Consider the following 13806-nt stretch of genomic DNA (forward strand, 5'->3'; position numbering starts at 1 on the left):
GAGTCTGACGCTCTCAATACTTTCTGCCAAATAATGTTAATACAAGTTTCATGACAATGGGATGAGCGCTTTTCTGATTATATGGAGATATTTGTGAATGGTGCCGTGTGTATGTATGACCGTCTCATAATGAACGCTGATACATCATAGAAAAAGAAAAACAACTGAAAAAAACAGCAAAACAGACTTCCTTAAAATAAGTTCAGAAGTGCAAGCGTGGGTAAGAGGAAACAGAATCTGCATGAATGTTTCCATTGCTTGTCAGTGTCCCTTCACACAAATACCAGGTGTTTAGAACTAGAGGGGCTGGGGGTGTCTGTGAATCCTCCCCCTGTGACTTCTGTAAGCTGTGATAATCAGCCCTGTCACACACACCCTTGCTTTAATATTGTGATGTACAATTTAAACAACATGGAAGCGTCTTATCTACTAAGCCTGCTTTAAAGACTGTGATTAAACCTGGCGTTTGAACCATCAGGGTGGAGCTGGACTCACAAGACTAATACTGAGCACACAACTCTGCTCGGGTTCATGTCACACACAATGAATTCTCTGCAGTACCACAGACACACTTTTCTAAATTATTAAGGCTTCGTTTTTTCTCTTCAAATACAGCAGCATACTGTAAAACAAAGTTACACTTAATAAGAGATGACTCATTCAGTGTTTATATGGTCTGTTTCCAGTGTACAGTCAGATAGTCACTCCCTGTGAGTATCTCCAGACATCCACATTTACGTCTCAGTGCAAACATTCAAAATGCGTTATTGCTGGAATGCAGAGAGCAGCTAACTATAACAGTTTTAAAGTAACACGATCATGTGTTAACAGTATATTTATATATTAACTGTAACAGACCGCATGACTTAATAAATAATGCACGCTTTTCTTCTCGTACCGAATACATTCTGAGAGTATATTCACGTGTCATACTTGCGTTTCAAAAGCATTTAAATGACACTGTTTAGAAACTATTACTACTATTTATTTCTTAGCAGACGCCCTTATCCAGGGCGACTTACAATTGTTACAAGATATCACATTATTTTTTACATACAATTACCCATTTATACAGTTGGGTTTTTACTGGAGCAATCTAGGTAAAGTACCTTGCTCAAAGGTACAGCCGCAGCGTCCCCCACCTGGGATTGAACCCACGACCCTCCAGTCAAGAGTCCAGAGCCCTAACCACTACTTGAAACTAATAATAATAATAATAATAATAATAATAATAATAATAATAATAATAATAATAATAATAATGTGTATCAAAGCTGCACTAGATACTCACAGTACAATTTGCTCCCAGTCATATCCATCGTGATTTCAGGATGCTATCTGTGTCGACAGGTTAACAGCAATGCCCGCACTTGCAATATCAGCGCTTTATATATCAGCGAGGGGGGACCAGTGAGGAAACGATGAAGAAACAGAAACTTTCCAGCGATGCCAAGAAACCGAAACCATTAATCTGATCCAGTTACAAGATCCGCGTGAGACTGACGCGCAACAACACTGCTCTTTCTCCGCGAGCGCCCCGGCATGGTCAATATAACCGTACATCAGCGCGTCTGGTTTCTATCAACACAAACATACAGAAACCGTCTTTTACCGACAAGGAATGGATGCAGTTTTGTTAAAAGAATGGCTCTAAATGATTTCAGTATTGGCGTTTACATATGAAGCATCGCTAGCATTAAACCTCTTATTTAGCACTCTATCGTGTTCTGTTGAACCCATTTCACCCGAAATTGCTTGGCTTCAAATAAACTGCAGATCTACAGGTGAGGTTTTTATGACAGATTTTTCTACCAGTAGGGTTATGGTTATTATTAGTAGTATTATTATTACAGCCAGACGCTATAGTAAGCAGCAATCTACAGCCGAAAGCAGAACTCAGGGAAGCACGGGAGTGAGTCATTATGACGTCACTGCGATCATAAGCAGAGGGAAATCCCATAGCCAGAGCCAGCGGAATTCCCATAAACTCCCGAGCCTGATCGTGTAGAGCAGGGGTGCACAATTCCGGTCCTGGAGGGCCGGTGTCCCTGCTGGCTTTTGTTCCAACCTTGCCCTAAATTACTTAATTGGACCAATTATTACCAATTATTGGTCTAATTAAGTATTTTGGAACACAGTTGGAACAAAAGCCAGGAGGGACACCGGCCCTCCAGGACCGGAATTGCACACCCCTGGTATAGAGAATAACCGCTACTTCAGATTCACATCCTGCACGTATATCTAAGCATGCGCATATATATATATATATATATATATATATATATATATATATATATATATATATATATATATATATATATATATATATATATAGATATATAGATAGATAGATAGATAGATAGATAGATAGATAGATATACACACACACACAGAGACGCTGTTTTTCATATAGCAGTATGGGGTGTATTTCAATGAATGGTGGAAAGGGCACCCCCTTTCACACTGGTTCTTGATAGAAAGCACGCGGTGCCATTGCACCTGTGTAGAATAGCCGCGCGCGTGTGTGTGCGCGCGTGTGTGTGCGCGTGTGTGTGTGTGCGCTACGTGTGTATGTGTGTGTGTGTGCGTGTGTGTGTGTGCGTGCGCTACGTGTGTATGTGTGTGTGTGTGTGTGTGCGCGTGTGTGTGTGTGCGCTACGTGTGTATGTGTGTGTGTGTGCGTGTGTGTGTGTGCGTGCGCTACGTGTGTATGTGTGTGTGTGTGTGTGTGCGCGTGTGTGTGTGTGCGCTACGTGTGTATGTGTGTGTGTGCGTGTGCGTGTGTGTGGGTGTGTATGTGTGTGTGTGCGTGCGCTACGTGTGTGTGTGTGTGTGGGTGTGTGTGTGTGTGTGCGCGCTACGTGTGTATGTGTGTGTGTGTGTGTGTGTGTGTATGTGTGTGTGTGCGTGCGCTACGTGTGTATGTGTGTGTGTGTGTGTGCGCTACGTGTGTATGTGTGTGTGTGTGGGTGTGTGTGTGTGGGTGTGTGTGTGTGTGCGTGCGCTACGTGTGTATGTGTGTGTGTGCGTGCGCTACGTGTGTATGTGTGTGTGTGTGGGTGTGTGTGTGTGTGTGTGTGTGTGTGTAGTACAGGATTGGCTTTATTATGACATGCAGCTTCCTAAAAATCTAACAGACATGTGAATAGAATTTAACAAGGGAAGTCCCGACAGAACCTCCAAAATCCCAGTGGAATTTACACCCGAGCATCTCTACCCAAGGCTCCCATTGTTTGCCAGCCAGGTGACTGCAGGTGAAGCACACAGAGGCTGCTTCGAGAACACAGACACTCTTATTATTGAAGGGTTCAAACAAGCAGAGCCAGTCCCTGCGTATCTAATCACCGGCACCTGACAGGGTTTTTCAAACTGACTGGAATCCCCACAGCCCATCCTCTTCACAGTTTGCTGTTGGAAATGTAAATAGACAGACAGATTGTACAGGACAGCAGGGAGCCCCACTTCAATCTACAGTGAAAGACACCATTCTGGGGGGGTGCACTAAAACAGACATTTTCTTTCATCAAGCAGAAATAAAGGCAGATTGCAGAAATGAATACTGGATTTAGATATTTTCCGGCGGACTGATTTGGAACCGAGATTAAACAGTTGATAACATTCAAGGTCCTTTACCAGAGATTAGGGGCCTCATATTGACCAATCAGGTTAAAGGAAATCTCCAATCCATTTTCTAATATATATATTTATTACACACACTCTCTATCAAACAAATCATAGCACGGGGGAAAAAAATCTTTTCATGTGTTTGTGTCAAAACATTTTTATTCCATATATTATCCAAAGGAAGACAGCATTACATATTAAAAAGTATATTTGAAATTCACAATCCTATGTATTTTAATGACAGTATGAGCCCAGGGCGTGGCGCTGAGTGACAGCTCATCATCACACATGTTTATATTAGATCTCGAGCTTCACATGCTGCACATGTTTATATTAGATCTCGAGCTTCACATGCTTCACATGTTTATATTCGATCTCGAGCTTCACATGCTGCACATGTTTATATTAGATCTCGAGCTTCACATGCTGCACATGTTTATATTAGATCTCGAGCTTCACATGCTGCACATGTTTATATTAGATCTCGAGCTTCACATGCTGCACATGTTTATATTCGATCTCATAGTAGAAGCCGCTAACACACAACTCCAGTCTTTTATATATGCCTGGTTAACAAGGATACGGTCTGCAAAACATTGGAAAATGAACAAGCAGAAGAACGAATTTGTATTTAAAAACGGAATTAGATCTACCATTATTATTAATATTATTAATAATAATAATAATAATAATAATAATAATAATAATAATAATGACAAACTTCTAAAATGTTTTTAAAATGAACAGTAAAAGCATTAAGTATCATTATCAAAAATAATGTATTGTTTAATCTCAAACTCGTACATTGTTAATACAACAAAACATGTTAAAATACACCAAGAGGTTTGTACCTGGTCTGCTATCAGCACGCTTAAAATTATCAAAACTTTTAACAAGTGCATTAAACACATATTATTATTATTATTATTATTATTATTATTATTATTATTATTTTTTATTTCTTATCCAGGGCGACTTACAATTGCTACAAGATATCACATTATTTTTTACATAAAATTACATTATTTTTTACACATTATTTTTACATACAATTACCCATTTATACAGCTGGGTTTTTACTGGAGCAATCTAGGTAAAGTACCTTGCTCAAGGGTACAGCAGCAATGTCCCCCACCTGGGATTGAACCCACGACCCTCCAGTCAAGAGTCCAGAGCCCTAACCACATATGCATTACATGTAGGCCGACCTTAAATTACGTTTTCTATCAGTATTATTATTTATTAATCCTGAGTCACTTTCATCGCTGTCACTTCATTATGCTCAAGCACCTCCTCATCTTCCTCAGCTTCAATGGCAATGACAGAGACCCGGCGCGTCATCAACTCTTCAAACTCTGCAGACTCATTGCAGAACAGACCACTGTTTTTCTACATGTGTAACTCGACAGGCTCCGATACACAAAACAACACGCTGAGCTACTCCCAAAAGAACTGGCGCCCTACGACCTGTCACAGTGCGGACAAGCCATCCAGTATGATGCTGACTGACGTCTGAACCACTCGGTGAGAAACGGCGATATTAAAAGAATCATTTATTCCCTGCTTACTCTTATGATTTGTGTTTCGTTTTTGGTGTGTTTCTTTCTCAATTTTATTTTTTTTCAGTTTCTACTATTGTTAACCGAATCATTTATTTCCTGCTTGTATCTGTTTCAGTCTCCGTTAAGGGCTAGAACACTGCTTATCTCTCAATGAAAGACACAGAACAGAATATGGTGCTATTTCCTTTCCTATAAATTCCTTTATTTCCATGTATCCTAGCACAGGGCTATAGGTTTTCACTGCCTGGTTGATTGATGGCAGCTGTTTCAAAGGGTTTACTTTGCGTGCAGTTTCTGGTGCTTGAGAAGAGTGCTTGTCTCTTTAAAAGACTTCCCGCAGGTGTTACAGTAAAAGGGCTTCTCTCCGGTGTGGGTCCTGTGGTGTACTTTCAGGCTCCCGATCTGAGAGAAGCTCTTCCCACACGCAGTACAGAGGTAGGGTGTTACTCCTGTGTGAACTCGCTGGTGTTTTTTAAGTCCTCCTATGTCCATGAAAGTCTTCCCACATTCGTTACAATGATAGGGTTTCTCTCCTGTGTGAACTTGAGCATGTCTTCCAAGGGTAATTCTGTTGGCGAAACACTTCCCACATTCACTGCAGCGGAAAGGGCTCTCCGTGCCACGAATACATTTGTGTCTCTTCAGGAAGTTTAAAAGCGCAAAGCTCTTTCCACATTCTTTACAGTGGTGGGGAGAGCCTCCTTTGTGGATTTTCTGGTGCGTTTTGAGTTTGCCCAGTTCAATGAAACTCTTGTTGCATTCATTACAGCGGAAGGAGTTCTTGTTCTGGTGCAATCGCTGGTGTGTTTTCAGGTGGCACAGCTGTTTGAAGCGGTCGCCACAGATGGTGCAGCGATGGGGAGTTGCGAGTGAATGGCTGCGCTGGTGACAGGTGAGGTACTGTTTCCTGCTGAAGCCCTTCCCACACGTAGCACAGAGATGCAAAGCCTGTTCAGAACTGTCCGCACTCCCTGAAGCTCCGGGTCCAGGCTGTGGGGACGGGAGCCTCTTCTTCCTCTCTGGACGGGATTTCACACTCTCTTCTCTCTCAGTCTTAGTTCTGCTCTTCTTCAGCTTCTTTTCATGAGGAGAGGTTTTGCAGGGAAGCACTGGATTGGAATCAGGCTTTCGTTTATCAGCCACTTCAGGAGCTAAAAAACACAGAGAGAGAGAGAGAGAGAGAGAGAGGGGGGGGGGGGGATTCATGAATGTATTTCTATGAAGCGTTTAACAATTGCCCAAATCATAGACTAATCTCAGAGACAGCAAGTGTGTGTAGTGTAGAGCGCATGTAGTTACTGGTCACACTGTTATTAGTGCTCATGTAGTTACAGGTCACACTGTTATTAGTGCTCATGTAGTTACTGGTCACACTGTTATTAGTGCTCATGTAGTTACTGGTCACACTGTTATTAGTGCTCATGTAGTTACAGGTCACTCTGTTATTAGTGCTCATGTAGTTACAGGTCACACTGTTATTAGTGCTCATGTAGTTACAGGTCACTCTGTTATTAGTGCTCATGTAGTTACAGGTCACACTGTTATTAGTGCTCATGTAGTTACAGGTCACTCTGTTATTAGTGCTCATGCAGTTACAGGTCACTCTGTTATTAGTGCTCATGTAGTTACAGGTCACACTGTTATTAGTGCTCATGTAGTTACAGGTCACTCTGTTATTAGTGCTCATGTAGTTACAGGTCACTCTGTTATTAGTGCTCATGTAGTTACAGGTCACTCTGTTATTAGTGTTCATGTAGTTACTGGTCACACTGTTATTAGTGCTCATGTAGTTACAGGTCACTCTGTTATTAGTGCTCATGTAGTTACAGGTCACACTGTTATTAGTGCTCATGTAGTTACAGGTCACACTGTTATTAGTGCTCATGTAGTTACAGGTCACACTGTTATTAGTGCTCATGTAGTTACAGGTCACTCTGTTATTAGTGCTCATGTATTTACAGGTCACACTGTTATTAGTGCTCATGTAGTTACAGGTCACTGTTATTAGTGCTCATGTATTTACAGGTCACGCTGGTTGTGGAGATCACTGCTCTTTCTTACAGGTCACTCTGTTATTAGTGCTCATGTAGTTACAGGTCACTCTGTTATTAGTGCTCATGTAGTTACAGGTCACACTGTTATTAGTGCTCATGTATTTACAGGTCACGCTGGTTGTGGAGATCACTGCTCTTTCTTACAGGTCACTCTGTTATTAAAGCTCATTTACTTACAGGTCACGCTGGTTGTGGTGATCGCTCCTCTTTCTGCACAGTCCTTGTTGCCCAGGTTCTCCACGGAGCTGCTCTCTTTCTCTTTCTCTGTATCATCTGTGCTCCTGTCATTAGAGACCTGCCCATTACCGTGGACAGGAGCTTCTGGTCTGACTTCACCAAGTGCAGTGCTTTCATTGTGAGCACCAGCACTGAGTTCTTTAGCAGCGTGCGCCTCTTCTTTACATTGGATGGATCCATCATTCTCATCCTCCTCATTATTATTGTGCTCTTCAGTGATTTCCTCTTTCATTTGAAGCGACTCCATGTCAGGTACATCTTTGGAATTACTGACAGATTCCAGTTCAGGGAGCTCTTCTTTAATGTGGGCAGCTGGTGATTCCCGGACACCTTCAATAATGAACACAGACTCCACTTCAGTGACTTGCTCTTCAGTGTGGCTGCAGCCCTGCAGCGGGACCTCTTCAGCACTCTGAACAGATCCCTGGGGAGCCTCACTCTGAACAGATCCCTGGGGAGCCTCACTCTGAACAGATCCCTGGGGAGCCTCACTCTGAACAGATCCCTGGGGAGCCTCACTCTGAACAGATCCCTGGGGAGCCTCACTCTGAACAGATCCCTGGGGAGCCTCACTCTGAACTGCACAGTATTCCTGGTGAAGGTGCTGCTCTGGAGCCTGTAAAGCTACGTTCTCATGAACAGTTTCCTCTTGAGCCTCTGTGGTATAAAGAGAAGCAGACGTTAACAGGTGCATTCATAACAGGGATGCATGTCGGTTCTGGTCACTTCGGTTTCATATCAACTCTTTCTGCTGTTCTTCACGTCCAATCAGTTTTTGGTAAATGAAAGTTTCAAGTGGGAATGCTGGAGAGAATGTGTGCAGCCCAGGGAACAGGGCACATCATATTACAACACACATGATAATGACACCTGCACAGCCTCAAGTGAAACATCGGCACACTCGTTTTTATTTCTATTTGTACACGTCCTGGTGTTGACTTTGCCATTGCATTGCATAAATCTCATCTGCACAACACTAACTCATCTACAGCTTCATTTAGATCTGCTGACTTCAGTTCGGAGTACCTGTGCAGCAGCAGCATCGCAATGACTGAACCTGTATAACCATCTCCTGAACCTTTCTAGAGCTTGTTATAAAAACAAAGCCAGGTTCTTACCTTTCTCTATTCCCGCTCTGTCCACAATACTTCGGATCCACGTGTCAACACTCTGGTCAGAGATCAGTAACTCCTGGTTGTTATCTTCAGTGACGATCTCTGGTGTGATTAATAAAACCAGGGGCCAGTCCTTTATCGACGGAGCTGCTTGACTGGTGCACAGACGCTGGGACCCGCTCTGTGCTTCATTGAAGAGTGAAGCGTTCACTCCGGTAACATCGCCGCTTTCCTTCTCGGGATCGTCTCCTCCCGGACTGTGTGGCTGGAAGTCGCGCTCAAGGCAGCTCACTCGAGGCGGTGTGGCGCCGCTGTTCTTATCTGCGGGTTTGAAATACCCGCGCAGCTGTTTCAGCTCCCGCTCGGATGTTTCCAATCGACGCCTCAGCTGTTTCATTTCTTTCACTCTTTCAGACAGATCCGCGAATTCGTTACCGACCAGCTGTGTGATTTCACTGATCACCGTGTCCACGGCAGCTTTCAATGCTTGCTCAATGACCGCGGAGAGCTTGCCTTTAAAAACATCCATCTTCACCTCCTCCAATTCCGAACCACTAATAAACGAATGCGAATACTTTTCTTTCACACTGAGACCGGAAACAGGATGTTTTCTTTCAAGGTGTATTTAAACCCTTTCAGTTTCGCTCGGATGTCTAGCTGCACTAGAAACAGTTTTTCTGGGACGCTTCACAGTCGGGTCCTCATTAATAAAACACAGCAAAGCCTCAGACTTCAAAATCCAAAGCGGACTCGGACACTCAATGTCACCGCGAGTTCACGCATTTCAAATAAGGGTTACAGTAAAATCATCCCGCATAACAATCCGCCATCACACAAAAACAGCGACCCTCCCTCACTTCCTGTGCGCCCTCTCGTGCGCATGCGCGGTGCTGCAGCAGCCGCACAGCAGTGACGGGGATCCTAGTGACGCGCATGTTTTAGTTTGTTCATGGAGATCATTCTTAGAACTGATCAGATTCTGCGCAGAATGATCTCCTGAACGCACCCTGAGTTCTCTCCTCCTGGGTTCCGTGCTGCGCTTATTGGTCAGGGTTAACTTTTTTTAAAGACGTCATCACGCCCTCCCTAATTCTCCTCGGTTCCTGGTGGAATAGATTCGTAGCTCAGTCCTCAGTCCTGCCCCATGCTGTCCGGAGCAGGGATCCGTGTTTCACTTGTTTTAACTCGGCCCCAGGTTACAGGCGTGTATGATTTTATTAAGGCGTTTTATTTTCTCTTGATTTTTGGTGTGAAGTATAGTTTTAATAAACGTTTTGTTGTAAGTTTGGCAAAGTTCTTAATTGGACAAACTACAATGGCAATCCAGGAACAAGATGATTTCTGGAATAAGGCTGAATATGCAGTTTGTATTTGCCGCAGTGGTATCGAGAGTACTGTTTGTGTGTGTGTGTGTGTGTGTGTGTGTGTGTGTGTGTGTGTGTGTGTTTAATAGTTAAGGACATTGATACATTTCTGTTGAAATGAGGTCTTGATGTTTGCTGTCAAATAGTATTATGGTCATTGGTGCTTCATTTATAAAATATATAGTGCTGTGTTTATTGTGAACAACGTATTTGTATTGTATTGGATCAGATTTCTGTATTGTTTCTTTAAATCGATGAACACGGGCAATGTAAAAGTCTCCTGGATCCCTGGAATGGCCCCGGGTCTCTACCGAGGAAACGAGAGACTGTTTCATGAGTCTGTCCTCACAGCACACAGCTTAGTGTATGCTAACTGAAGCACTGGATTACTGCAGGAGACTGTCAAATACAGTTTAAGAAAAAAAATAACCCAGTAATTCAAACAATAAACAGAGATTTCATTCATTCATTCATTTATTGATTGATTGATTGATTGATTGATTTACAGTATTCATTTTTAATTCTTCTTAAAATGGTACATGAATAAGACTTTAACTGTATGGTATGTAACATGGGTTCTGTGGGTGATTCCACTCCAGGTTTTAGTTTTAGAAAGGCAATGTTTAATTCAAGGATATTAGCGTGCACAGTCTGTACCACTGAGAGCAGCTCCACTGACAGCAGCTCCACTGACAGCAACTCCACTGAGAGCAGCTCCACTGACAGCAGCTCCACTGACAGCAACTCCACTGACAGCAGCTCCACTGACAGCAACTCCACTGATACAAGGTGGAACACACATTGCAAATTCTCTATGATGTTGCAAAGAGGGCACACTGTATTAAATATGTCATTTTTATATGACACGTACATGTGTAGACTATGAGCACTTAATTTTGTCTTTGATCCATTTATTGGTTATGATTATGGACCCTGAATATTACAAGTATGATTCTTTGCACAGCACTGCAAACCTCGATAGATCGTCTGCCCGCAGCAGTGTTCACTACTCCAGCCACTGTGAATCTGCTGTGCTCCAGGAACGTGTTAAAAAGCTGGAGGAGCAGATCAACCGCTCACGAGCCCTGGACTGGACTGACCCGCTCAAACCCACATTTCATACCTCTTTTAAAACATTCAGGCATGTCATCACAATCCATGATTTGATAAAGCTGCTAAGGCTGCTTTGTTAACTGGTATCTGTGCTTGAAGCCAGCCCCTCTGAGAGCTGTGGCTCTCCTGCTCTTGACATGGGGTACACCAGTCCCCAGTGGAATCCCATGGAAGTGATTCCTATCGAATTGAAACGTCCACTGACGTACCTGAGCTCAGCCACGGGGTATTCTGGGTAGAAATTGAAAGACCAGCCAGATGGCTGGCCAGCTATTAACTGCCGTCCCATATTACTGACAAAAGCTAACTGGTAGATGTAATTGTTGTGCTTTCCAGACACCTGGATGATGGACTCGTTGGCATAGAGGTGGAGCTCTTGAACCTGCCCGGACGTGAGGCCATAAACAGGGGACCAGACATCTCCATACTTTATCTGAATTCTGAAAGAAACAACATAAAGGTGTTCTTGAATGATGTGGTCTCACATTAATGATGTAAAAAGCCCTTGTGTGGAACTGACTAGAAGCATCTTTGCTAGAAGCAAAGATTCAAGGATGTGATGAAAAACAAACGGATCCCAATGTCATGAATGATGTGTAAGTGCATGACATGCTTCATTTTGCACACTCTGTTGGTTTGATCTCAGACGCAGCCACCACGCCTCAGAAAGCTCACCCAGTTATACAGCTGCTAACGCGCTCCCAGACCTTCAGGCCAGTGATGTGTCCGTTTACATGCAGTCTAGAGGATGAGAATGCAGTGCCTCCTCCAATACCAACCTCACTAGAGATGGAAGAGAATCTGGACTGAACTGAAAGAACAGAAACACAGGGACGCTTCAAATACAAACATCAAGGTGAAATACACCAGACTGCACAAACAAGAGCAAGGGGGCGAAGCAGCACAGATTATGAATGCCCTTCTGAGCGCACCACAATCTAGCAATGCCCTGTAAACACGAATCTATCCAGCCTATAACAAAGAAGAGTCAGGGAGACGTGATTAAAGAGTTTCAAATCTTCAAAGGAGTCGACGTGGGCAACCTGAACCAATACTCTGAGTGCAGCACAGAAACCAGGACCAGAGTTAAAACCAGAGACCACAGCGTGGAAATGAAGTGGAGATAGACTCAGGACAGAGGAAAGAGACTCTTCTGCACAGACAAAGAAAATCATCTGAGAGCTGAGTGTCCCGCTGCAGTAACAGGTTTTCTTTTTGCACCTGGGTCTCACTTCCCTACATCTTCAAGTAAAAAGATACTTACTCTCAGCTGCTGAGCCCGTGCTTACACAGAGAAGACTGAAGACCAGGAGCAGGAACATTCTGGAAATAAATCCATCAATTACATTTAACTTCAACAACAGATGATCAACCGAGAAGCGTAACATTCTACAGCAAAATGAATCTCTGCTAGAACTTAATAAATCCCTTCCATTACCCCGAGGAACCCACCCCTGACGGATTGTATTGGGAACAGGCAGCAGAAACGCAGCTCTAAAGGAGGCGGTAGAAACGCACAGCTTTATTTCTTTACCTTTAAATCGCTTACATAATAAAACAACAACAAAAGCCACTCCCCACCTGAGGCCTATAGCAGCTGTGCTCAGAAGAAGTTAGCATGGCCGTCTCACAATAGCAGAGCAGAATGGTCTTCTTCCAGAGTGCCTCTGTATTTATGTGTGTCAGTACGGAAACGCCCGGTGTGAATGATGACAGCAGGTTGTCATAAAAGATCTCATACAAGGTTATTTCCCTGTTAGAAGTGGTCATCTGTCACATTGGTTCATAATAAAAGTTAGACTTTGTACTCAGCACTCAGATTTGTGTGTAAACGCTGTTGCATAGGAAAGCATTGTGTCGCTGCATGCAGCAATGACCCTGCTCAATGGAGGAGCTCACTTTAAACATGTTCTGTGATATTCATCTTGTGAGTTACTCAGCCCTGTATGTTTCATGTATTCTAATGATTAATGACAATGAATAATCTCAAGTGTAACTCATGATACTACACCACAGAGGAGCATTTCATGCCCTCTCTGATTACATGCACAAGGGTTTGATATCACCTGACTCCCTGCTGCAGATATTATTCTTAATGCCGGTTGAGATTTCAGACAAATCAATAAAGACCAGAGATGTCCCAGAAGATTGCAGGATTGAATGTGGTAAAGACTGGACCGAAAAGTAAAGAATCTCCGAATTAGGAAATGTGAGAGCGTGATGTCGAGATGTGTCCCACAGAATATAGGGAGTGTGTGAGAATAGCAGGGTGCTGGTGTGGGAGCTCACAGCCAGTCTCTTTCGTTCGGTGCTTCTGTTTTGCATGCTGTTTTATCTGTCATGTTGTATTTTGTATTACCTACATTGTGTAACAACCCGTGCTTTTTACCATTACTGTTGACAGCACAGCGCCGCTGGTAGCTCAGTGGTGGTGCATGGTACTGCAGCCTCCCTGCAATTGCATTTGCTGTGTTATTTTCTGTAACTAAAGGAGGCAATGCCAACCACAGCCCCCCCGGTCTCTGTCTCAGTCTACCAACAGATCCTACACCCTTGACATGTGCATTGAAACTGTGTTTATGCAACGTTTTTTAATTCGCTTACAATCTGGTGACCTTTGGGTTTGTTTTATGTTCTTTGAATCAGCACTGTAGTGTAATATTGCTATCTTACACTCCCCTTATCAGACCTTATTCAGTTGTGACCTTGTATTGATTATAAATCCAAAGTGGCGGCA

At 43.2% G+C, this 13806-nt stretch overlaps 2 protein-coding genes across 3 annotated transcripts; both read right to left on the bottom strand.

Annotated features, from left to right (window-relative positions):
- Positions 1-4384: 4384 nt before the first annotated feature.
- On the bottom strand, positions 4385-9799 carry LOC117397170 (zinc finger and SCAN domain-containing protein 12-like). The gene is made up of 3 exons (XM_033995779.3): positions 8596-9799; positions 7418-8134; positions 4385-6337 (listed from the first exon to the last, which is right to left on the bottom strand). Exons 1-3 carry the CDS (start codon positions 9119-9121, stop codon positions 5463-5465), a joined length of 2118 nt encoding a protein of 705 aa, XP_033851670.3. The 5' UTR covers positions 9122-9799; the 3' UTR covers positions 4385-5462.
- Positions 9800-10441: 642 nt separating this feature from the next.
- On the bottom strand, positions 10442-12780 carry LOC131707227 (zymogen granule membrane protein 16-like). 2 transcript variants are annotated; one of them, XM_059009477.1, is made up of 4 exons: positions 12651-12780; positions 12334-12392; positions 11745-11880; positions 10442-11509 (listed from the first exon to the last, which is right to left on the bottom strand). In XM_059009477.1, the coding sequence occupies exons 2-4, from the start codon at positions 12389-12391 to the stop codon at positions 11146-11148; spliced, it is 558 nt and encodes a 185-aa protein (XP_058865460.1). In that variant the 5' UTR covers position 12392; positions 12651-12780; the 3' UTR covers positions 10442-11145. The 2 variants fall into 2 exon arrangements, with proteins under 2 accessions (XP_058865460.1, XP_058865458.1); XM_059009475.1 differs by lacking the exon at positions 12651-12780 and having other exon boundaries at positions 12334-12517.
- Positions 12781-13806: the final 1026 nt, after the last annotated feature.

Source organism: Acipenser ruthenus, chromosome 39 (assembly GCF_902713425.1).
Source record: "Acipenser ruthenus chromosome 39, fAciRut3.2 maternal haplotype, whole genome shotgun sequence".
Lineage (NCBI taxonomy): Eukaryota > Metazoa > Chordata > Actinopteri > Acipenseriformes > Acipenseridae > Acipenser > Acipenser ruthenus.